We start from the raw sequence: 27,124 nt of genomic DNA, 5'->3' as shown, positions 1-27,124 counted from the left end.
TGAACAAACACTCCATCATGCAGTTATAAATTATTAGAGAAAGATTACTTTTAAAAGATTGCAGACCATGTTTTAAACCAACAGTGGCTTTACATTTAACCATTTAGCTGTTGCCTTTATTCAATTTGACTTATAATGAGGCATTTTGTGATGTTTTATAGACACATTTCGGTAGGAGCACAATCTTTGACCAGGCTAATACATGACACACACAATAATTCTATTATCCAATCAGCTCAAGAGCAAACCCCTATAAATAGTCAAACACGTCATCCCTCAATTTTCTTTTGACTTCACCGTCCCTCCACCACCCCAACTCCACACTATTAAACCTGATACCAAATCAAATATTTGCAAACAATATGGATTATTAGATTAGCAGAAATATGAGCACCAGTAAATCTCTCTGTGGTGAGTGACAATTATTGTGATAATGGTACTGAACTCTGCTTTGTTTATGCCTTGTCTGTGCACATCAGAAGTTTCAACTTTTGTTGATTGAGAAAACAGAAATTGTCCTCCATGGTGTGAAAAGACACATTCTCTTGCACAGGCAAAGAACGCAGCTCTTGTTCCAGTCTGTGTGTCACTTTTTTTGGTCCTGACATGATCCAACGCAAGACGAGAAAACAGTTGAAGTTATTTAGTGCGAGTTGTTTAGGCTCAGCTTTGTGTGTGTCCCGGCCTTTAGACAGCAAAGCTTTTTTACAGTTTGTGAAGTGTATTTCCAGTTGCAATTGTGGTTTCTTCGAGACTTTGGGATGGTCGTTGTGTGAAACAGCCTGCTTGATTTAGTGTTTTTTTTTTAAATTATTAATATGGAGGTGGTGGATGAGGACAGATCAGGGTGTTGAATGTTCTGAAGAGTTTGCGAGTGCCTGAAGTGGTATATAGTTTTGGCAGTAAGCAGCTGGGTGGCAAATTATATGAATTAGGATTGATACTTCCTTCAGCCCTGGGGGTCTTTGAATTTTTGCCATGTTTTCTCTGCTGTGATGTGGGCTGTGTGGTGTCCTTGCAGAGCAGTGGACAGGGGCCAGGGGTTATAGGGAGAAGTGTGCAATGGCCTGGTAAATAGAGGACAGATCTCATCTACAGTAGGCATGAGGTTAATGTCCTGAAGGTATCTGTTGTACTGTTTACATCAAGAGATAAGGTCTGGGTGAACGTAACAATGGAGGAGAAGTGGGTGAATGAAACAGAGGGCAAATTTCATCTAAAATAAACTGTTGGAAGGCTGACTCTGTTGTTGTGGGAAGCATAAAGTCAAAACATATTGCCGAAGTGATCCAAAGTGTGCAATGGTTTAACTACATTTTCTGCAGCGCATTGTATTGTAATAAGGTAAGTTGATTACCAGATTTATGCATCTGGTTGCTAAGCCACCTGAGGTCGAATTATGTAATGAGAGAGTGGAGGTCTGTAGCGTAAGGTTGAAGTCACCTAATTCAAATGTGGGTTAACAACAAAAAGTTAAGTCCTATGCAAAAGCACCCAACTGACCAGGAGGACAACAAACCTGATTTCACATCTATGTTGATCCTAGAACAACATTCCAATCAACCAATTAGATTTAAGGGAAATGTTTATAGATTATGTTAAGCTTAGGCTTGGAATCAGGATTGTATGCTTCTACATCATTGATAACAACATTGGCCTTTCTGATTTTAAAGATAATTTACAGTGGAGGGGTAAGAATTAGGCTTTGATTATATTTTTGAACAGGAATGATGTTCCAGGATCAGCATAGTATGTTGAGCAAGGTACATGTCTATCAGGCAGATGGTACATGATCAAAATGTGGAATTGAGCTAGAGAAATTGTAGTGAGAGTGTGGCATTCAAAAGAGAAATTATTGGTAAAATTGGAGTAGTTTGAATATTTCCAAATATGACGGCCTGTTAAACCATCCCTCCCGATCAGTCGGGGAGTGTGAAGATGTTTTTAGAGAGAGCAGCTGGAGTGACTGAGCCCCAGAGACGAATCCAGATCTCCAGTTTTTAAACAATTAAGTTGAGACAATGCCATGAGAAAAAGGGGATGAAATGAACAGTGGTACACTATGTATTCCCCTAGGTAGCAGTAGTGTGTTCTATGAAGTCGAGTTCATTTACTAAATTCTAGTTCACACTACAGGATTTTAAACATCAGCAGATCGCTGTGCTGTTCACACTACATGACCTGACTTTGTGTCTTTTAATCTCTGTGGTGTTCACACTACGCAACACTCCGTGAACGATCCACAAGAGGGGGGTCACACACTAGATGATCTGACAACAACTCATTCCCCATCAGTTCATTCAAGCTACCAAACCACAGCCAATGAAATTTTGAGGGAGGAGTCGTCAGAAAAAGCTGAACACTATTGGCTGCTTGTGTGCAGATTACATCACTGACAGTGTTTCAAGCTTTGGAGAAAGCATTTAAAAACATCGTCAAATCAGCTGATTCATCAGCGCATTAATCACTCATCTGCAAGGTTCCAGTGGATAGATACACAGAGAGTTTTAAATTTTTATAATTTTATAACTCTTTGAAATAAAACTAACATATTTATAACACCCTGCCGTTTTCTAACTATCAGTGTATTTCTTTCTGACATTGTTATTTTTTTTTATTACAAAACAGTAAAGAACTGAGCATTTCTGCCTTAAATTACCATATTGGTCAAAATGACTGCATGCATGTCTGATACTTTTCGCTGTGACTTTAAATACGTGTGCATTTTCTTGCCTGGCAACTTCCTGCTAACATAAACAAAACCTTCTGATGGCAAAAGCATGAATTTACTTCAGATATCTTTAAAAACAGCATATTCTGTGCTGTGAAATAGCTCCTGTTTGAAAGTGAAAATGAAAGCCAAGACCTTTAAGTGTTTTAGTATCTTAATTACATATTTATAGCTGTATTACAAAAAAAGATGATATTTTTAGGGTATTGGTGTCATTAAATATGATACCAGACATTCAAAGCTTAATTTTAATATCTCAATAATAGCTTTGAATGTAAATATGATGTAACAGTATGGCGTTTTATATGAGAACTGTCAGAATGAGCAGTATGGTAATTCTAATAGTTACAGAATTCTAGTTCTACTGTTAATATAGCCTACTCTCATGTCTGTGCTAACGCAGAATGAAGCGAGTGCACCGATGCCCATTCTGACCAATCACAGATGTTTCTGCTGAGCTCCTGAACACACAGCCATTCAGCTCATGCTCATATGCTCTCTCATTGGCTGCAGCTCGTCACTACATCTGACCACACGTGGGGTTGAGTCGGCCGACTGCTCTGGAATATTTAGCATGCTGAATGTTGGATTTCCGTCTGCGAGGTGTCGGCGACGCGTCAGTGAGCCTCGTTGATGCGTTGTTCAGCAGTTCACACATAAAGATCGGCGAGCACCGAGCACCCGCAGATTTCTTCCCGATCACAGCCCGATCTGTCGGCGGGCTCGTTAACTTCCAAATCGGGCTCAAATCAGGCATAAAATCCTTTAGTGTGAACTAGGCATAAGGAGAGGTCTGGGACTGTTTGTATCTGAGGAATGCTCCATTTTAGGGCAGGGCGGTTTGGCAGAAATGTAATCTCGATAAATTATTTTCCATTATGAACTATATATATTTCAATATCAGTTGTTAATGCTTCTATATTGAAAAGAGTACCCCAACAATGACTGAAGCTACAAAAATTAGAGGCTCCGCTTAATTAATTTTCAGTGGACGATAATATTTGGTGGCTGAAAATTCTGTGCATCTCTAATATCAACACACTTCTAGATTCCCTTTGTTGCACAAATCTGCTGTGATTGGCTCTGGGATCAATTTAGAGTAAATAAGTCTAAAACTCATCATTGTTAAAGCCATACATTTTTGCGATTCGATATAATATTGTTTATCAGCGCAGCCCTTCTCTATCTGAGATAAGGAAGCTATCAATATTAGTTCATAATTCCTGTGGCATTATAATCTGTGATGAAGTTAAATGCTGAACCAGAGTTGAATGGCAGTAAAAGCACACACAAACACATATAAACACCTTCAGTTGAAATATTGTAATTAGCATAGTTTTGAATTATGAACAGGCCTTGTTTCTGTTCTACTGTTTTAAGATCTTAATTCCTTCCCTGATTCAGGACCCAGTATTGATGGAAGTCAAGGTCAGAACCCTGAAGCAGGAGCGTCAGCTGTAACAGGTACTGTGTTACAATGTTTTACAGCTTAAACATGGATCTCGTCAGGATCCTCATTCTCTTTGCTGGTGGTTTATCTCCATTATTTGCTGTTTGGGTTTCAGTGTTGTTTTTTGTTTTTGTAAAACGTAAACAAACACACCGTCATGCAGTAATATAAATAACGTTTCTCTTCATAAGACAAACATGGTTTTATCAGCCATTTATTGTACAGCCTTTGTAGCCATTGTTTTAAATAAATAAAAAATACAGATGCATTTAATTTCAGTTAAAATAAATAAATAATGTATTTATAAGTGATGTAAAAAAATATTCAATAAAAACAAAGGATTATGAGGTTCTGTCTCATTACTTGCATTAGAATTACACAGATTATTAAAAAAAAACTAAGCAAAAACATAGGGCAGTGCTTGATTTTATCAGTTAATTTTTGCTATTTGGTTGTATTTTGAGATGTCAGTGTTAAATTCCGGATGTTTAATTCTAAAAATGTTAGCCCTTAAAAAGTATATTTTTTGTAGGTTTTAAATAATTTTAAATAGGACTTATTTTTTCTATGTTCATGTAAAGTTATCAGACCAATGCCTGTCTAAGCACCAACTATCCATTTAAAAAATAAAGGTTTTATTAATCAACTGTATTTACCACTATGGTTTAATTATCTGCCACAGAATAACATTTGGTAAATTTTCTTTGTATTTATACCTATTTGGGAAGGACCTGGACAGACTGTTTTGCATCCTTTTAGCTTAGTAAAGTTTTTAAAATCTGTCATTATATTTAAAAAGAAACATTGTTGAAAAAATGAGTTTGGTTGTTTCAACACATTACTTAAAATATGTGGCTAAGAATTATATATAAATCTTCTCTATTGGCCCATGAGAAATACATCCTTTGCGTTTTAGCCTTGTCTTAAATGCAACTTGATCAACATGGAGAAACCATGAAGCTGTGAAAGAAAGATGTCTTATTATTCAGAATGTGATTTCTCATGTATGACCACTTTAAACTTAATGTGAGTTTGCACTTGTAAGATAAGCAGTGTTGAAATGGTCTAAAAGTTTTGAAAAGTGTTGGTTTGTGGTTTACAGCTTGACATTCTGTCACTGTTACCTTGCCAATTTGTGATGAGAACAGAAAAGGACTTGGCTGAGACTTTAAGGCTGTTTACAACTGGTCATTTTCTTTTTTTTTTTCTTTTTTTCTGATGACCATAATATGGGCAGGTGTAAATGCCCTCCAAAATTCATTCGACATGGACTGCAGCACATATTCCAGAAGAAACTGGACAGGTCTAAATGGTTGTTGAAACCACATATGTAAATTTTACTCCTCTCAGAATAAATAAATATGAGATTTTGCATAATTCACAAAAAATGATTTTCCTGTCTATCTTGTCAGTAAAGCTGGTGTGAGAACACAATGTGATTCTTGCATTCAGAGTAGACAAGAGTGTCAGTGAGTGACTGAGTGGGCGGAGTCTCTGCTCAGGAGGCATTTTTATGCAAATACAGTGCTCAGCATATATAAGTTCACCACTCACAAATCATTCAATCATTTATTTTATTTTTGGCTTAGTCCCAGGGGTCGCCACAACCGAATGAACCCCCAACTTATCCACAAATGTTTACGCAGCGGATGCCCTTCCAGCTGCAACCCATTTCTGGGAAACATCTACACACACTCATTCACACACATACACTACAGACAATTTAGCCTACCCAATTCACCTATACAGCATGTGTTTGAACATGTGGAGGAAACCGGAGCACCCGGAGGAAACCCAAGCGAACACAGGGAGAACATGCAAACTCCACACAGAAACGCCAACTGACCCAGCCGAGGCTTGAACCAGCGAACTTCTTGCTGTGAGGCAACAGCACTACCTACTGCGCTACCGCACCCTCGCCCCCCCCCCCTCCTTTAATAGGAAGCTATACAATATTATATTTGTGCAAATACTGTCACGGTCAGTGAGGGGAAAAAAGAGCGAAGACCCAATTGCAGAAAAAATGGAGTATTATTTATTATAAAATACAAATAAAAATAAAAGGCAAAACAAAACTACCCCGAAGGGGAAAGCATGAATAAAAAGGCAAAAACAAACTTGACAGGGCTGGCAGGACAAAACAGGACTGGAGACAACAAGACAGAGTAACATCGACGACAAACTGGCAAAGGACTGAAAACATGAGGGGGGGTTTTAAAGCAAAAAGTAAATTGACACACAGGTGAACACGACAAACTAATAATGAGTTCACAAGGAGGGTGGGACTAGACAATAGACGGGAGAGCGCATGACACAGAGAGACAACACAAGCCATGCGCTCACATGAAACATGACAAGAACATGCAGCCAATGAGAGAACTCATTAACCGCATGTTCATGACAAGACAAGCACAACACTGAAGCACACGACAAAAGCACATGACCACGATATAAACACATAGCCACGTGCTTTAACAACATACAAGACAGGAGCACACGATGAATGAAAACACTCACCGTGCGCTCACACACGCAGCGTGCATGCTTCATCCCAGCGCCGACCAAAACCGAAACCAACTAGACTGAGGCCCCGTTTACACTAATGCGTTTTAGTTTGAAAACGCATAAGTTTTGCTACGGTTACGCCCAGGACGGATTAACCAATGGGCCTTATGGGCACAGGCCCAGGGGCCCGTGCGCACTAGGGGCCCCTGCGAGGGGGGAGAAAAAAAGACCATTTCGGAGTGTCTTTTTAGGCTAATTGCAAATAGCGCATCTAGTTGGAATAAGCTATTTAGGGTTTACGCCCATCGATGCATGATTGATAGAGACAAGATGAGTAAAGAGCTTATATTCATTACAGCCTCAGTGGCTCACCTTGTACGGCGCACAGCATCATTTTTTGACGAGATTAATCATAAACTCGGTTCGAATCCACCATCAGCTGAACTCGTGCTACTTTTTTCCTCCCCATTACATATCAGATTGGAAATATATTTATTTTTAACAGGAAGGAAACATTTTTTAAAAATAATGCAAATGTGATATAAAGTCACAAGTGCCTCGTGGGTATTTAATAATGTTTAGCCTTATAGGTGCCTCCCTCTCTGCAAAAACTATATTGCTCAGACAACTGTATTTCCTCTGAGCAAAAAATCGCGATCACATATTAATATTATTATTATATTTAAATTGCCTTTCTTTCTTTAACTAAACAGAATGCTGTAATTGGTCAAGCGCGGAAACGTCAGTTTTGTAATAACCCGCACTAAACTGAGCAGACTGTAGTGTAACGTTATATCTGTCATAGATCAAAAATGAGTGGACAAGTGGATTTAGCAAACGCGAGAGAAAGAGGAGAGGAGGCATCTTTATTGAGGCATTTTCCATACACACCTTCTTTAAACAGACCTATGATCAGGAGAATGAGGGTACAGAAGAAGACGTTATGGTAACTTTAAATGATGAGTAGCTAGCAATAACCAGGCGGAGGAGGCTAACGGCAGCGCAGCGCGGACTGGATTCATCGGGTGAGAGACAGACAGAAAAGGAGAGGGAGAGAGAGAGAAAGGCCCAGAAGAGGAGAGAGACGGGAGAGAAGAGGTATAGTGTGTGTGATTTCGGATACTTTTAGGTTTATAGTCAAGTCTTCATCACGAGAAGAGTAGAGAAAATACAGGGAGAGGAGAGAGACAGTAAATCAGTGTTTGTATTATGAAAGACTCAGATTCATAGAACTCAGACTCATAGAACTGGATTGGAGAAGCATTGTGCGTTATATGCCATGGCAATAAAATGCTTTATAAGTTTGTAAAAGCAATACATTAAAATACCCTTAAAAAATAAAATTATATATATATATATATATATATATATATATATATATATATATATATATATATATATATATATATATATATATATATATATATTTGTAGTTTTATTGGTATTTTTATTCAATGCTTTGAAAAATAAGTTAAATCTTTGTAGACTATAAATGCATATGTACTATATATCATTTATTAAAATATGTGAGCAACAAATTATAGATTCATTTTATTTAAAAATTATTATATTATTCTTATTTTTTTAAATTCAGCTATAAGGGTGCGGCCAGGTAGGGGGCCTTACAAGATAATGTGCCCAGGGTTCTTAATCCGGGCCTGGTTACGCCATCCGTCCACACTACGCCGGAGTTCTTGAGCGCCGAAAACGGAGCGTTTCGAAAATGCTGGAGAGGCCGTTTTCATTCTGAAACGCTGCTGCTCCGTCTCAGTGTGGATGATGGAAAACGGAGACATCTGAAAACGGAGGCGGGGCTGCAGACGTTCGCCTCTCTGATTGGGGCTTTTCCTTATTATTAAGTAGCCTAACACACACAGTTCAGTCCTGCATCTTCTCCGTTCAAGTTCAGACTTCGCAAGTTTGATCAAGGCTGCAGTCTCTTCTTCTCAGTTTGATATGGAAAACAGACTATATCGAGGACACGGGTAAATCTTCAAAGGGAACAGTGTACTTTATAACTTCATTCACATCACCTTGGCTACGTTGTTTCACTTTCTCAACAATAAAATCTAAACATGATATAAGGAACTGCCTATTTTCATTTTAATATTAACAAACAGACAGCAGACATGTTGAGGCGTCGTGCTTCATATATGAGCGTCATCTTCACTGTGTGGATATTTATAACAAAACGGAGCCGATAACAACTGTCTCCTTTCAATTTCAGTGAAAATAGGAAACACACCCTCTCTTTTGCTGAATATCAGTTTTAATAATCGATAATGGCCATTATAAAAGTATAACATACAATAAGTTTATACATTATAGGAAATAAAGGCAAGTGATCAGTCAATATACAGAATGTCCGTGCTTAAATTAATCATTAAATTATCTTTGAGCTCAGCCAAAACACGTTACCTGAGAACAAGTAATAGGACTAAAATCAGGAAACATGTCGTTAGATAAAGACAACAAGACGAATGAAATATCACATTTAATAAATATAGTGAGATTAGATCCAGCGGGAGATGCTTGATGAGAAGTCCGACTAGCAGAGCTCTCATCTGGGTAGATGGGCTGCAGCGCTTGGCAAAGAGTGTGTGTGTGGTCACGTTATGTGCGTTTTCAGCATTTTGGTGTGGACGGAGAGCAGTTCAGAAACGCTGGGTAAAACGCGAGTGTGGATGCGGATCGTTTTCATTCTAAAACGCCGTTTTAATACTAAAACACTCTAGTGTAAACGGGGCCTGAGACGCTGGGAATGAAACACCACGCTGCTGACAGACGAAAACACAAACAGGAGTACAAGAGCGCGCGCGCGTCGGAGGGGCGCAGAGCCCGCGCGGCTGCATTAAGCGGGAGCGCGCACGCTCTGCGCACACCCACGAAGGCGCGCGCACACACGGAGACACAATGACAGAAACAAGTGCTCGACCCAAGAAAACTTGAGCCGAGCACAACAAGACAGGATTAGACATGACTAGTGACCGAATTCTGCCACAAAACAAAATAACCTACGATAACAGTCCAAAAACTAGTACAGGCAAATTTATGTTATAGAAAACTATTAAATACAAATTTTAAAAAGAGGAACCATCAAGGGAAGCAAAAAAATAAATAATAATAATAATAATAATAATAATAATTTAATTTAAATTTTGAAGCTTTTTTTATTGAAATATTTTGCTTGAATTAAATTGTATTATTTTTTTTCTTCAATATGTTTGGTGATTAAAATATTTTATTAAATATATTTTTAATAAATTTGTTTTGTTTAAATGCAATACAACACATCGCCTATATTCACTGAGAAACAGATAAAAATATTCCTTTTCAAAATGGGCTGTACTCTGTTATGCTGAGCACTGTATCTTATTTTGGGTTCAACAGAAGAAACTTAGATCGGTTTAAATCAAGTAATTGGAGAGAGAATGATGACAGAATTTCAGTTTTGGTGAAGTTTCCTTTTAATATGTTTTCAGTTCACTTAAAATCAGGAAAGGCTAATTAAAAGAGTTAATTTTCTACTTGTATTAACAAAATGGTTTGTAGGGATAGTTTACAGATTGACCCAAAGAACAACCAGTCTGGTAGATGAAGAAGAGCCGGAGTCAGAGATTTAAATAAATAAATCAAGTTTACTGAAGATAGTTTGCAGTTACATCAACAGAAGCCAGCTTCAACACTCGCAATGAGTTCCTAGGCTGCTCTGCTTACAATCACCAATCAATAACAATTATACTCTCACATAACGTCATTAACTGCGTCATACATATAGGTGTTCTAACCTGATTGGTTAAAACATAGGGATGTAACGGTATTGTAAATACCGTCATACCGCAATAGCAATTTTTTTCAATATTACCGTGGTCGCATAACTTGATAAAACTATAAGTCTTCTGAGAAAATTTGCTCAGGCGAATGAAGCGAACAGGAGGTAGCGGAAACTACAATTCCCATCAGCCCAGGCGTGACCATCATCCTTTGCGGTCTGTTGTCGCTACAGATCCAGTAATGCGGAAATGGAATGTGCTGCTAAGGGATGAAAAAGAGCTGGAAATGATCGAACCTAAAGCGGGTTTTAAATCGGATGTGTGGAAGCATTTCGGTTTCTTTCTAAAAAAAAGTATGGGCGGTTGGGGGTGTTGTTGTTGTCGCCGCGCGCGTGTACTGAATAGCGGTGTTGTTGCGCGCTTACTGAAGGGCGGGACGGAGGGTGTGTCGCGTCGCGGGGGCACTTTTGATCATTTTGGAAGGGCATTTTCTATCCAAAACTAAAAAGGGCATGTGCACTGCACAGGTTGAGCCCTATGTGTGCACGTGCTTGCAAGTTGGGGAATACGACTAATAACAGTCATGGGGACTGCAGAAACACAGCACACTGTTCAGATTGATGCAGACATTGACTTGTACCACAAAGAGACCTCTATCTCACTCATGGCTTGTCCTGTCAAGTGGTGGAAAGACAATGCACAACGTTACCCACTGCTGTCAACCTTGGCTAAATCATATCTCTCTGTCCCAGAAACCTCGGTCCCAAATGAGAGGGTTTTTTTTTCTGTTGCCGGGGACATTATAATACCCTGAGATACCAGCTTTTACCAGATTATATTTATATGATAATTTTCCTTAAAACCCATCTCTATCTAAGTGAGTGAGTGATTAAATGTTGAATGTGATGAGTTTTCAACACTACTAAATTAAACTTTATTTTTTTACATAGTTTAATAATTTTTTGTTATTAAAATTGAAAAATTGAAGTTCCTGTTTCAAAGCTTACAGATAGATGGCTAATTTGTATGTCATTGACACTTTTGGCACTTTTTTGGAGTTTTTTCATTAGTTTTGTTTTTCCTGTAAATGATTCAATACATACCGTACCGTGCCATTCATACCGAGGTATTACCGTACTGTGAAATTCTGATACCGTTACATCCCTATTAAAACACAGATAAACTAGGAAAATTTCCACTTGGGGTTCGTGCGTACAATTCTGAACATTATCTTAACCATAAACGTCAGACATCACTTAGACTGATTAGAGCTGACTCCAGACCTGTGAATTGGATCAACAATCAAATAGAACACACACACATAAAGTATAATCTGTTTCTTATCCAAGGCTGATTGTACTTTCAGCCGTCTTTATCAAAACTGGTTAAAAACCGGTATAATCTATACATTCAGGCAGTTTTATCCTTACTACACAAAGTCTATCTTGAATAAAAAGTGGCATCACTTTAAAATATTTAACCGTAAACATAGCAAAATCACTTCAGACATTTTAGACAGTATTAACTTGTCGAAATTACAATAGAAACAGTTGCTTCCAGTCCTCAGCCCTCAGTTCCACTCAATTTCTCCATGACCTCTGACCTAGTTTGGTGGCTTTTGAAAATAGATATAAAGAGACAGGCAAATGCACTGAACATTCTTATATTAAGCAATGTGTTAACTTATTCATTTATTAAAATCAACTCACAGTTAAATACTGAGAAACAGGATGATGAAAAGGATAAACGTTGGTCCATGATGAGACGGATTGGAAAGCAGAAATCAGAATCCTTCAGTCCCCCTTTTGACCAGAATGGAGTCCAAACTCCGCTTCCGGTCAACCAGTGAGGTCACTAAGGAGAGTGAAAGTAATGACTCATGCTCCCTTAATAAGGTCACAGAGTTTCTTCCCCCCTTCTTGGACAAGCTGGAACCTAAAAATTTCAGTCCCCAAGCTAAGGGCTCTTCCACTCTCCACCCACAAAAGGAGTTCACGCTTCTCATCATCGGTGGGGTTAAGGGTCCTGCAAGCAGAAGTGTAAACAAAAAAACAACAGCGGACCAAAGTCCAGAATGTGAACACAAATACACAAGCCCTAAAAGCCCTCCAGAAGTAAACAACTCATAATTTCCATCGATACTTCCTCTGATGTATCTACAACTTGCTCCAACTCTAAATCCAAACATACAGGCTAATTCTAGTGCTCAGAGATCCTCTGATCAGACACAAAAGGTCACCCACTCAACCTAAGCCACACAGGATTCAATTTCATGACCTGCAAAAACATCTTTATCTTCACCAGTTTTAAAACCTTCATCAGCGTGTTCTGTAACTTCAAATTAGAATAATGAAGCATTTTTACATTAACACACATTAAACATGCCAACAGCACAGTAGTCCAATTCAGCACCATTACCATGTTTAATTATCACCTCACTAAACTCCATGTCAGTCAAGTCCACTTAAAATATCTTTTTATTCAAATCCTGATGTGATTGTAGTGATGCTACACATTCCTCTGTATCATTGATAGGAAGTGTACAAGCACCCTTGTCCTGGCCATAATGAGCCAAATTCACCTTCACAGTTAACAAACTAATATAAAATCCACTCTCTGGAAGCCGGGCTAAATGAATAAACACTGTTATTGCACTCCTGACATTGAGCCAGACCCTCAGTCACCTCAAAGAGACTAGATATAGATATACCCTGTTACCTAGAAACCAAGAAAGATGTAATGGTTTTTACAAACTATTAATCCAATTCATTAACATGCAATAAGAGGGATTGTGAATCCATTTCTTTTGTTCCCACATTTTAGGGGTTTAACACAATTTTAGTCTAATTCAACAAAGATCAAACAGAAGTAATTCAAACTCAAGCATTTTTTAACAGACAAAAGACTAAACCTTATAATTATCTTCTCAACTTGTCATTTGTACCATTTACTTTACTCTGACTAAACCATTTAACATAATCAGAAACAGACACCTTGTATAAAATTCATTTGATTCTTACTGTCTGGTCAATGAGAAATGCTCACAGGTTAGCTATTTGCTCAAACTTTTGATTATTTAAAAATCTTTCATACCTGTCATTTGACAGTGAAACCTGTTTGAAAGCATTACCAATTGAACAAGAACAGACAGATTTAATAGTTCTATTACCACATATAATCAAGACTCTTGCTTGCATATGGACTACTAAATTTTCATTCAAAGACAGTCTAAGTTTCTGTACAACTTGTCAGAATTCACAATAATAATATTGACTTGAGTTGACTTGGCTGCTTAAAAATGCTGTTAAAGTTCAAGCTGCATTTCTGTTTCCTAAAATGTTCATTTTCGCTGCAGCAGTATAAATACTTCTTACTGAATTCAACCATTAGCTATTTAACCATCAGATTCAAACACTTTCATTCAACTTTATCTCTCTGTTCTACACAACATCCAAACAATTATGTTCCTCTGCACTTGAGGACATACACCCATAGACAAAGAGTGTTTTACTGCTGCATTTGCCTTTAACACAAATGACTTCAACTTAATTCATGTGTATTTTTCCCATGCCAGAGTGAGCCTGCTTTCTGCACAATTCGGTTAGTGATTCAGCCTTTGTCACTGTTTAAATGCCATCAAGTCTAAAATATTTACCTAAAACATTCAGATAGAAAAGAGTTAACTGTAATTAACCTTTGCATTCTCAGTAAATTTAGACATGTGTTTGTAACCTAATATGGATGGCAATCTTTCCATTTCACAGCTATATGCTAATAATTTATTTTTTTATTTTTTATTAGTATTCCAGAGATTAATCTGAACCAGGAAAAGAAGTCATTATTAACCATTGCAACCAGAGCCGGTTAACCCATCCATTTTAAAGCTCATCTCATGGTCTGCATCATCTTTTTCTTAAAATTCTTTGTCCAGTTTCAACTGGATTTACATGATCTTTTATCAGGTTTCAAAGTTTCCCTGTTCATAATCAATGTCTTTTCTGAGACAATCAGCTGGTGCGTTTTGTTTTCTTAACATCGTTGCTAAGTAAGTAGATAACAAAACACAACTCATGGCTTTACTCAAACAGTCTCTGTCTCTGTTTCATGCACATAAATTTTCAATAGTCTTAGACTATAACATTAAAATGATTACAATACAAAATCTTTAATCATTCACCAACGTTCCAAATGTCAAAAGTTTTTATCTCTCAAAACTCAGTTGGAACTATTTAAAGACTAAGATAATTTATTGTAATTATTTTACCTTAACTGCTTAATTCCATTCAGCTGTGTTATCCAAACCATCTCACAGACAGTTTTTATCTTTAGCCAACACCATCTTGAAAATGTCCTTTGCCATGAATAAGGACCTGCATCAGTAAAATTCTATGAAAAATCAGACACATCAGTGAAAAATCATCTCAGCTTCACATTCAGGAATTCAGCATTCTTAAAAATCAGACCTTTTATATCCAGTGCTGTTAAAGCAGCCAACCACATGGATATTGATGAAATTTTAAGAAACTTTACAGTATTCAATGGTTCTTGAAAGCCCATTGCCATTAACTTTTTACCAATCATCTCCTCCCTGGCATAGTCCGTTGATGCTTGCCACAAGGACAGACAAGTCCTCAATAAAGGCAGGATTCTAGTGTTTAGTTCTGGACGGGGCCACTGAGGCAGACTACTGTAACTTCAAACAGTTCCCCTCTAAGGATGCTTTAGGCCGATAGAGCATCACCCCTGTCCAGCACAATCTTCCACACTGTAAGAAAAAAACCGTAAAAAAAGGTCAAATGACTGGCAGCTACGGCTGCCAAACAAAAACCATAAAATTATGCCAAAATGTCTTTGTTGAAATAAAGTGCAAAAATAATAAATTTACGGATATTTTCATTCAAATGTTTACAGAAAAACACTGTTATTTTACAGACTTTTCCTAGATTATTACGACCAAATCCGTTCAATAAAGTTACACACTAAGAGTTTTACAAACACTGTTTTTATACAGACTTTTCCTAGATTATTACGATGAAACACCATCAATAAAGTGACCACTAAAAGTTCAAGAGAAAACACATGTTATTTAAAAGAATTTTCCCTAAATCATTACGATTAAACACCTTTAATAACATGCCAAGACATGCTCATGATCGTAATTTAACAGTTTTATTTTGGATCAAAAAATTTGGAAAAAAACAACAAACAAGATACAGAAACATTAAAATTCTCAACTTTAAGATTACAGTTGTTACATTTTATTGAATAGTATTTATGTAAAACATGTAGAAAGTTATAGGTTTGAGTTATATGGAATGATTCAGTTCCAAATCTTAAATGAAATGGAACTGTAATGTGAAGGGGACGCTGATAAAGGAGTGCAGATCCAAATGCAGGTTTATTGCACAGAGATGGTCAGGCGAACAGCGGTCAACACAGGTGACAGTTGACAACAGATGTAAAATTATGCAGGAAATTCAGAGTCATGGTCAAATAACAGGCAAATGGTTAGTCAAAGTGCATGTAATCAGTTCATAACGATCCTCCGACTGTGTGTGTGCAATCAGCGGAATCCGGAACAGGTGCATGTGAGCTCACTTAGTGTGTAACTTTATTGAACAGATTTGATCTTAATAATCTAGGAAAAGTCTGTATAATAACAGTGTTTTTCTGTAAAACTCTTAGTGTGTAACTTTATTGAATGAATTTGATTGAAATAATCTAGGAAAAGTCTGTATAATAACAGTGTTTTTCTGTAAACATTTGAATGAAAATATCTGTAGATTTATTATTTTTTGCACTTTATTTCAACAAAGAAATTTTACCATCATTTTATGATTTTTATTTGGCAGCCGTAGCTGCCAGTCATTTGACATTTTTTTTTACAATTTTTTTTTTTTTTTTTTACAGAGCAAGTAATTACAATTTATTACTTTAATTTTACGTAATTTTAAATGTACTTCATAAAAAACAGGAAAAAACACTGTGTAAATAATAGGCAATTTTATTGTATAAAACAGACAAATTGCTGTAATTTGTCATTACTTATAAAGTACAAAAAATAACAGTCAAGCTGTTAATTTACAGATATTGTTTGTAATTTTTACGGATTTTTGAATATAATTTAAAATAACAGAAAAAATACAGTATAAATAATACTGTAATTTCCCTGTATAAAAAACACAAATGTCAGTAATTTGTCTTTAATGATAAAGTACCCAAAATGAAAGTCAAACTGTGAATTTAGAGAGATTGTTTGTCATTTTACTAAGTTCTTCATATAATTTTAAATGACAAAAAAATTACTGTTAAAAAATTTTGTGATATTTTCTGTAAAATTGGTCGCTCTCCGTTTGACCAAAAGAAAGTCTTCCCCTTATGCCCCTCAGTCTAAAACCATGAAAGCCATTGAGACTACCGACTAGACTTCAAACATTGAGACAGGTTAATCAAACACTTAAATCAACTGAATATCAAGCTGAGATTATTCAGGGAGTTTAAATATCAGTTCAATTCAATTCAGCTTTATTTGTATAGCGCTTTTACAATGTAGATTGTGTCAAAGCAGCTTCACATAAATGGTCATAGTAACTGGATCAGTGTGGTTCAGTTTTTAGTGTTTAAGTTCAGTTCAGTTTAACTCAGTTCAGTGTGGTTTAAAATCATTACTGAGAGTTCAAACACTGAAGAGTAAATTCATCGATGCGTAGCTCTACCAATCCTGAACCGTGCGAGGCAGTGGCGACAGCGGAGAGGGAAAAAAAACTTCACCTGATGGGAGTGAAGAAAAAAAACCTTGAGAGAACCAGACTCAGTTGGGCATGACCATTTTAATTTCTCCGCTGGCCAAAAGTCTTGTGCAAAGCTTCAGTCACCGTGGTGGAAGGCTGGAAGATGGCCTCAGCGAAGACTCATCTGTCCCTGGACCGTCACTGGAATCAGACTCATGTTCTCCACTCCCCTTGACCATCAGCGCAGCAGCAGCTCAGGATATGGCCTGGTCCCGTATATGGAAACCTTGGGATCATCTCGTCGCTGGTCTTGGATCCAATCAGTGACTCTGCATAATCTGAGGACCTCGGGATGAGTATCCCCAGGTGAAAATAGAGAATAAAGAGAATAATTGGGGTAGCTGCTGTTCATAGTTGTATATAAGCAAGATGCAGAAGCCTGTGTGGAACCCGCTAGGTGATGCATTGAGTGTATGCTTTACTAAACAGATAGGTCTTTAATCTAGTTTTGAACTGGGAGAGTGTGTCTGAGCCTCGGACATTATCAGGAAGGCTATTCCAGAGTGTAGGAGCCATGAAAGAGAAGGCTCGACCTCCTTTACTTGATTTTGCTATTCTAGGTACTACCAGAAAAGTTTTGAGATCTTAAAGAGCGAGTTGGTTCGTAGCGAGACAGAAGGTTGGTTAGATAAACAGGAGCTAGATTATTTAGAGCTTTATAGGTGAGAAGTAATATTTTAAATTCAATACGAAACTTAACAGGCAGCCAGTGTAAGGATGATAAGATTGGGGTGATATGATCATATTTTCTAGACCTGGTCAGAACTCTGGCAGCTGCATTTTGTACTAATTGAAGTTTGTTAATAGAGGATGCTGGGCAGCCAGCAAATAGAGCATTACAGTAATCCAGTCTCGAAGTCATAAAAGCATGGACTAGCTTTTCTGCATCTGAGATGGATAGCATATTTCGTAATTTAGCGATATTTCTCAGATGAAAGAAGGCAGTTTTTGTGACATGTGATGTATGGTTTTCAAAAGTTAGATTGCTGTCTAATATGACAACCAGATCTTTTATAGTAGAGCTAAAACTAACTTTGTACCCCTCTAATTGTAAATTGAGTTGCGAGATCTGCTGTGTGCAAGATTTAGGCCCAATAAGTAATAATTCTGTTTTGTCGGAGTTTAAGAGAAGAAAATTGTTGGTCATCCAGTCTTTAATGTCTCTGATACACTCAGTTAGATTAGACAGTTGAGACGTCTCGTCAGGTTTAGTTGAAATATATAATTGAGTATCATCTGCATAGCAGTGAAAGCTGATCCCATGTCTTCTAATAATGTCTCCCAGAGGTAGCATGTAAATTGTAAACAGTAAAGGGCCTAAAACTGATCCTTGAGGCACCCCATACTTTACTGGGCTGACTTGTGAAGGCTGTCCATTAATATTTACAAACTGGTAACGGTCAGTTAAGTATGACTTAAACCATTATAGAGCCTGTTCCTCAACGCCTGTAGACTTTAAGAAATGTCACCCTAATCCATTCAGTGTCAGGGTCTGCTACCTCAGTATAGCCATCAGGCCCTGTATGTGATGGTGGAGACTAAGGATAAGACAAAAGTTACAAACAGTAATACACCACTGAAGACAAGACAAGAAATTTCCAAACAGTAATAACAACTCTTCAAATTAATTATCTCTATAGCCCAGGGGGTATATTAGTGTTTTTCAAGATGCTTTAACAAAAGCATTTTCATTCGTTTATTTACGAAGTAAGTCCCTTAGTCCCTTTATCAATCCGGGGTCGCCACAGCGGAATGAACTACCAACCTATCCAGCACGTTTTTATGCTGCGGATGCCCTTCCAGCTGCAACCCATCACTGGGAAAACAAACAAAATCATTTTGCAATCTTTTATTTGTTAAATTTGATGTTTAATTACTAATACCTCTATGAGTGCATACAAATTGAAATGTAGAAACTTTGTATTCATTCTAACATTTCATTTGCATCTGTGTTCGTGATTTCCAACTGAGCACTGTGCTTATCAATTGTTATGGAACAGGCAGATAGCAGCTCTTAGCTGACATCTAATGAGAGAGAAAGAGAGTTTTGAGCAATCCAGAATGAAAATGCATGTTTACTGAATTTAAACATTCATTAAACATAACATTAACTTCAATACATAATTTTGCTGTAATATCTTTTTACTCAAGCCCATCCTAAAACATAAAACAGGGTTGACATGCATTTTCAAAGTAATGCTGTTACAGTGAACAATATTTTTAGATCTTTCAGGGGTTAACTGCATCCATCAAAGTATTATTTGAAACCCCCATTTATGTTACTTATATATTATTAAAAATATATAAATCCAACCATAAAGCTGCTTGTTTGCACAGACTTACATGGCACATTTTTATTCAGACATGTCTCTGTTATTTTTACAGCCAAAACCAAGCTCATGGTGAGGGCTAAACCAAGATAACAGTGCAGTCACACAGAATCTTATTTTCTAAGACAAAACATAAGCTATTCTTTATTCCCATAATGTTACTTCCAGTTTCTGTGCTTAGTTTTTGCTACTAGCCCCTCAATATTTATATTTTAGCTTTTCAATGAAAATTTAATGCCAAAGGAATACTTTTTTTTTTTTTCTTAAAATCAGTTCTAAAATCATTTTATACCTGAGAGCTTAGCTGAGCAATTTATTGCATTCTGCTCTCATCTATTTCTTTTTATATCAGAGTTCAACACCAAATGCAACAAGAAATTGAGAGGGCAATCTTACCAACAGCGCTTGGCTTCTGCTTGATGAATCTGCAAACCATCCCAAGATGTGCAAACTGTCCAGACCGGTCCAATCCAGTTAGGGTCATAATTTTCTCGGGATTGCTATTGGTGCATCATTGATCAATCACCCTCACCCTGATATTTCTAGGTATCTTGTCTGACTTTTGTGACCACTGGGATCCAGGGGCGCCTCCAAGGGGTGGCCAGGGGTGGCCACGGCCACCCCTCGGTAAACTCTGGCCACCCCTGTGGCCACCCCTTTGGCCACCCCAATATAATTTTGCGGTTGACATTATTGATTTAAATGAACTTATAAATTCCCAATATTTAGATAAATAAATAAATACATAAATAAATAAATAAATAAAATGCAGTCACTAAATTATTGTTGGTGTTACTGACGTAGCTCTCCCCCTCTGGTTCAATGCTGGTGAAAGCAAACTGACGCATGCGCGCGGAAAACCAATCCCGCGCGCCTCACGCACTCCTGTGTGAATCCCGGTTGGTTGTTTGCATGCACGCCGACATAATAGGCACCGCTCATGCGCCGTGAAACCGGAGTAACAGCCTTTTGTGCAGAAGTGTCGGCACGCAGCGAGTTTTGAAAGTCGTTTAAAGTTTATATAATATGATGATGATGATGATGATGATGATGATGATGATGTTACTTTCACTAAGCATGCCTTTAAAGCAGAAAGGAGGGATAATGAGTCAGGGAGGTAAGACTTCATAACATGATTTCTCAGCCATGATCTGGTCTAAGACCACAGATAATTCTATAATACATTTTTTGTTTTCTTTAGAATTGTCATAATTAATTTTCATGCAGGTTTCTTAAGTGATCTTGGCATATCACTCCAGTTGTTGTTTTCCAGTAATATTTAGGACTGATTTCTGTTATTTATTTAGAATAATAATTGTATATTAATATTAATTGTATTTATTTAGAATAAATATAAATAAATTGTTATATTTATTGAATAACAAATCTAACAATTCAAGAGAGGTGGGGGTGTATAGGGTGGTTCGCCCAGGGTGTCATTTAAACTAGAACCACCACTACCCTCCCCGATCGTCCTTGACAGCACACACACACCTTCAATAGACAGCAATGGCTATTTAATATTTACCTTAAGCTACAGTATATCAATAGAAGAAGCTGCATTAATAAAATGGTTCAAAAAGCAATATGGATAAATAATATTATTAGGTATAGTGAGTGTGTATAGTAATGCCTTTTGTTCAGTTTGTTCATTTGTTTGGGTAATTAATAAACTCATTATTCTTTCATTCATTTTCTTTTCGGCTTAGTCCCTTTATTAATCCAGGGTCACCACAGCAGAATGAACCGCCAACTTATCTAGCACATTTTTACACAGCGGATGCCCTTCCAGCTGCAACCCATCACTGGGAATAATAAACTCATTAATCTTCATTAATTTTAGACATGGCATATCTCGTATGATGTACAATAAAGGCACGTAAAAAAAGAAGTCATTTATACAGTATATGAAAATTGTTTTTAAACTAAACATAGATTTTTATTTGGTTTGCACATGTACTTGCTGAATTATTTCAAAGAATAAATTGCAATATTTCAAGTAGAATTAATTAAATGAATAAAACTACATTATTTCATTTACCAGAAACAAAAATATAACATTACACTGAATTCATTATTTTTTTTTGTGTGTGCCACCCCAAGATTTGGTGCGGCCTCTTCTGGCCACCCCTAAGAAAATTTTCTGGGGGCGCCACTGCTGGGATCTCTATTATAATGTTATTTGTTATTTTTATTTCATTATTTCCCTAATAAACTGATCTACACTATTCTTAAAGCCGGGCATGCCCTTGTCTGTGAAACAGCAAGATAGCAGTGGTGGAACTAATTACAATCTCGGGTTAATTTAGTGCACTACTAAATAAAAACCCAAGTCCAAGTTTTATCCCCGAGAATGTCCCAAAAGCCTCCTACACACCCATCAACTGAGTACTCTAACTCTGGGTGAACGAGGAGGTACACCTCTCACCTACTGTTACACTTATCAGTATCACTATAGGTGTACCGCAAAATGCACCAGCTCGCTAAGGGATTCCACACAAATCTACCACAAATTTCTATGAATCCACCGGCGCCTTTAATTCCCATCTGAATGAGAAACCAACAGCGTTCCGTTACTACCCACTACTTCACAGACACTCCCTAGTCTATAATTTTTTAAAATCTTCCTACCTTCATTTTGTTGATTGATCAATGGTGTTACCAGTATACAAATGCCACGCGTCCTCCACCAAAACTGTAGGGATAGTTTACAGTTTAACCCAAAGAATGACTAGTCTGGTAGATGAAGAAGAGCCGGAGTCAGAGATTTAAATAAATAAATCAAGTTTACTGAAGATAGTTTGCAGTTTCATCAGCAGAAGCCAGCTTCAACACTCAATGAGTTCCTAGGCCGCTCTGCTTACAATCACCAATCAATAAAAATTATACTCTCACATAACGTCATTAACTGCGTCATACATATAGGTGTTCTAACCTGATTGATTAAAATACAGATAGACTAGGAAAATTTCCACGTGGGGTTCGTGCGTACAATTCTGAACATTATCTTAAGCATAAACGTCAGACATCCCTTAAACTGATTAGAGCTGACTCCAGACCTGTGAAACGGATCAACAATCAAATAGAACACACACACATAAATTATAATCTGTTTCTTATCCAAGGCTGAGTGTACTCTCAGCCGTCTTTATCAAAACTGGTTAAGGGCGAGCCGAGGCCAGTTGCGTTTCCACTGTCACTTCCGGGGCCTAATTGGGCCAAACAGAGGGCTTTCTTGGGGCCCGCGGCCGGCCTTTTTCGGGCCGCCGAATACCTTGGGCCAAAGAGGGCCAGCTGGGGCTTCGGGGTGGAGTGAAAGGAGAGGTGGGGACAGTTTTCCGATCGCACATAAGTATATGCGCCAAACAAATAAATAAATAAATAAATAAATATAAGAATAAGGGAACGAAAACATCTGGAACAAATTATAGGCTCTTTTAGTAAAGGTAAAGGTTTTCAAGAGTTTTTGTCAAGTTTCAAATGTGTGTTTGTGCGTGTTTAGATACCTGTATGTGAATGTGAGACCGAGGAAAAGAGCGCTCCCTTCATAGCTCTGTTGATGCAGCGAGCGGCTTTTTTCTTTTCTTTTTAATTGTTTTTATTTATTTTGGAGATAATACACTATATGAATACAACAGAAAGACATTAAACTTCACAAATTTCGTGTCCACTTTTGTAGGCTCAAAACAATAGTGTCATATCCAGATAAAATAGCCTAAGCTATATTGAAAAAAATTAAAGAATTACAAATATCAGATATAATAAAATCACATTGAATAAAGAAACCAATATAAAACTAACAAAAGCTAGCTATAACAATTAGGTACTATATCAAACTGTTTTAAAGCCATAAACTTTCATTTTTCAAAAGCCTCTCTGAAAAAAAAAAGATTTTAGATATTTTCTAAAAACAATAAACACAGGAGAATGTTTTAAATATTATTTATAAAGTATTTGGATACAATGATATTGCCTCCGTTAGTGGCAAGACCACTGGATTTCGATGCCAACAGTCGGTGGGCGAGTAAATGAATATGATGAATGAGAACAAACAGGTATGTGCGTATAGACATACATTGTAATGCTGTACAGTAACGTGTCATTTGTTTGTTTTGGTTGTCCTAATTTTCATAGTTTCGTGGTGATGTGGTGTGCTTTATCTGCCTGATTCCTGCTAAAGTGGGCGGATTGAGTGACGTTCGATTCGGGGGATGTTCTGTGGGCGGGGTTTGCGTGACGCGCTGTGAGCTACTAGCCGGACAGTGGAAACGCGACATGATTTCGGCCTCACTGCTCGACCTGCCGGGCGATTGGCCCGGCCTGACCCGATAAAAGCACTGGCTCGCACTGGCCCGATAGTGGAAATGCGGCTAATGTGTGAGGCTGCTGGACCAGACGGTGTTCCTGGGCGTGTCCTCAAAGAATGTGCAGAACAGCTCGCTGGGGTATTTACAGACATTTTTTAACCTGTTGCTCAACCTAGCAGCTGTGCCAACATGCTTTAAAACCACCTCTATTGTGCCAGTGCCCAAACACTTCAGCCCAACATGCCTGAATGACTACCGCCCTGTAGCACTCACACCCGTCATCATGAAGTGCTTCGAGCGGTTGGTCCTGGCACATCTAAAAGACTCTCTGCCATCCACACTGCCATCCACATCACATCAGTTTGCCTACCGTGGCAACAGGAGTACAGAGGATGCAGTCTCTATAGCACTGCACTCTGTACTCACACACCTGGACAATAAAACACTTATGCAGGAATGCTGTTTGTTGACTTCAGCTCAGCATTCAACACTGTCATACCCTCCAAGTTACTGATCAAACTTAGAGACCTGGATATCGACACATCACTCTGCAACTGGATTATGGACTTTCTGACTAACAGACCTTGATGTTAGATCAGGCCACATCTGCTCCACCACCGTCACCCTCAACACTGGTGTACCACAGGGCTGTGTGCTGAGCCCCTTCTTCTACTCCCTATTTACCATCGACTGTAGGCCTGTTAATAGATCCAACACCATCATCAAATTTGCAGATGACACCACAGTGATTGGTCTAATTAGCAACAATGATGAGACGGCCTACAGGGAGGAGATACAGCATCTGGCCACTTGGTGCACTGACAATAATCTGCTCCTTAACACCAACAAGACCAAGGAGCTCATTGTGGACTTCAGGAAGGGACGAACAGGCTCACATGATATGGAAGCTGCTCTGTTGCTGAGCGTAAGGCACTGCAGCAAGTGGTGAAAACTGCCCAAAGCATCACAGGGACCACACTGCCAGCCATAGAGGACATCCAAAGGAAACACTGTCTGCGCCGAGCACGCAGTATTCTGAAGGACACCTTTCACCCCGCTCACAGACTGTTTTCTCTCCTGTCGTCAGGCAGGCGCTTCAGACTCCCCCCCAGACTCTGCCCCTTACTGACTCTTTTGCCCCCCAACCCCCCCAATACACCCCCACTCTCCTCTAACTTAAACTCCTTGCAATAACTGCACTGTTTACATTTGCACTTTTAAAATTTGCACATATTCACTGCACTACATTACACTGATTCAATTATTTGAACTGTACACACCCACTGCACATGGACATTTGTAATTATGTACACACCCACTGTACATATACACTTGTAATTATGCTTATTTATTTATTTTTTTATATATATTTATATATTTGCTATGGGTGCACATATGAGCACAAATGCAATGGCTATTTAAACAGCGTGACGCGAAACGTAAAAACTACTTTTGCACCGAGCTGAAAATAGCAAACAATTAGCTACTAGCAACAATTTCGTCGCGTCTTGCGCCATATTGCGCCGGGTGTATGATAGGGCCCATAGTCTTGAGAAAAAGGGGATGAAATGAACAATGGTACATTATGTATTCCACTAGGTGGCAGTAGTGTTGTATGAAGTCAAGTGCATTCACCAAGAAGACGTGTGTGAATGTTTTTGCTTGTTTAAAGGAAAAACTCACTTAACATTGGCATATTATTTCTCAAAACAAGTGAGTTTTTCCTTTAAACAAGCAAAATAATCTGCCAATGGGGTAAGCAAAATAATCTAATGTCAAAAAAAAAAAAAAAAAAAAAAAAACAAGATTAATTTGCTCACCCCATTGGCAGATTGTTTTGCTTGTTTTCATAGATATATACACTAGATGTCGCCTGGCCTATTGTTGTCTATTGGACGGAATGCGTCAATAGCGCCGCCATCTTGCTACAGAGTAGCGCTCCTTTGAAATGCGGGACCAAGGTACAGTGGAGGACTGTGGCCATGCAAAGCCAGATATATACACACATACACATATATCTATGATTGGGAGTTTTCCTGGATGTATTTTTTTTTTTCTAATTACGAAAATTATAATTTTACATCACTTTTCTACATTGATGGATCAGCGACCGCATGGGCATTCCTGACAAAAAGCTTGTGTTTGTATGTACAGAAATGTACTATCCACCCTCCCTGTTAAATTTAATATAACCCGTGTCCTGAAACACAGCTCCTCTCCTGCTTTCACTTCTCATACTGACGGAGGGAGCGATTCGTTTGTGAATGAATCCCCCAAATGACTCTTTCACTAGCCGACAATAATACAAGTTTCTGGCAGCGCAGCATGTCATTGTCATATTTCTTTTGCATTGTTTGCTGATTTTATTCAACAAAACTAGCATAAGCCGAGTGTTTAGTGCGAGTTGGAGCTGCTTTGCCGTATGGTGAATGCAGTAAGTGACTGTTATTATTAATAACGTTACCTGATTAGCACAAAAGTTCAGAACATACAAAAACAGAAAAAAACTTAATATTACCTATCAAATGTTCTGCCTTTGTGTTTTGTTTTCTTTGTTTGCTCGTTACTAAACCCGTAGACAGCGCTAAAGTCCCGCATCTTCACTTAATAACACTGTCTTTTCAAGTGCGGTTTAATGACATTTGTCCTGGGAGCACTGTACCAATGTGGCGGCGCTTTTGACTCATGCTGAGGGTCCCTATGCGATATCTAGTGTATATATCTATGGCTTGTTTTAAGGACAAACTCACTTAATATTGGCATATTATTTCTCAAAACAAGACAATATGTTTTGCTTGTCTAGAAAATGCTTCTTGATATAAGAAATTTTAGATATTTGGACTATATTGTAACAAGACAAAAAATCTAAGCAAGAAAGGCATTTTTTTTTTTTTGCAGTAGGAACTTCATATGAAACAGGTACTGTGCAGTGCAATGTTTAATAGCTTCTATAAGGATCACATCAGAGTCCTCATTCTCTTTGCTGGTGGTTTAAGTCCACAATTTGCTGCTTGGGTTTTCACTGTTGTTTTTGTAAAATGAACAAACCATCCTGCAGTTATAAAGCATCTCAGTCACTGATTCCATTTAAATTAGATCTCAGTCTATTCAAAATATTTTTAATTCAAATCCTGGATAAAGTTTTGACTAATAGTGTTTTTTTTCTTCACTTTATTTCTTTTTATCAAGTCATGGAGTAATCGTTAGCATGCTTTAGTTTTTAATTAATTATTTATT

At 37.8% G+C, this 27,124-nt stretch overlaps 1 protein-coding gene across 1 annotated transcript in view; it reads left to right on the top strand.

Annotated features, from left to right (window-relative positions):
• Positions 1 to 27,124, top strand: part of si:cabz01036006.1 — a 61,658-nt gene that overhangs the window by 7,087 nt on the left and 27,447 nt on the right. The window contains exon 4 of the mRNA XM_087260157.1: positions 4,136 to 4,195. Coding sequence (XP_087116283.1) covers positions 4,136 to 4,195 — 60 coding nt within the window. The remainder of the gene's footprint in view (positions 1 to 4,135; positions 4,196 to 27,124) is intronic.

This window comes from Danio rerio, chromosome 7 (genome assembly GCF_052040795.2).
Source record: "Danio rerio strain M-AB ecotype USA chromosome 7, GRCz13ab, whole genome shotgun sequence".
Classification (NCBI taxonomy): Eukaryota; Metazoa; Chordata; class Actinopteri; order Cypriniformes; family Danionidae; genus Danio; species Danio rerio.
This window is presented reverse-complemented; position numbering and strand designations above follow the sequence as displayed.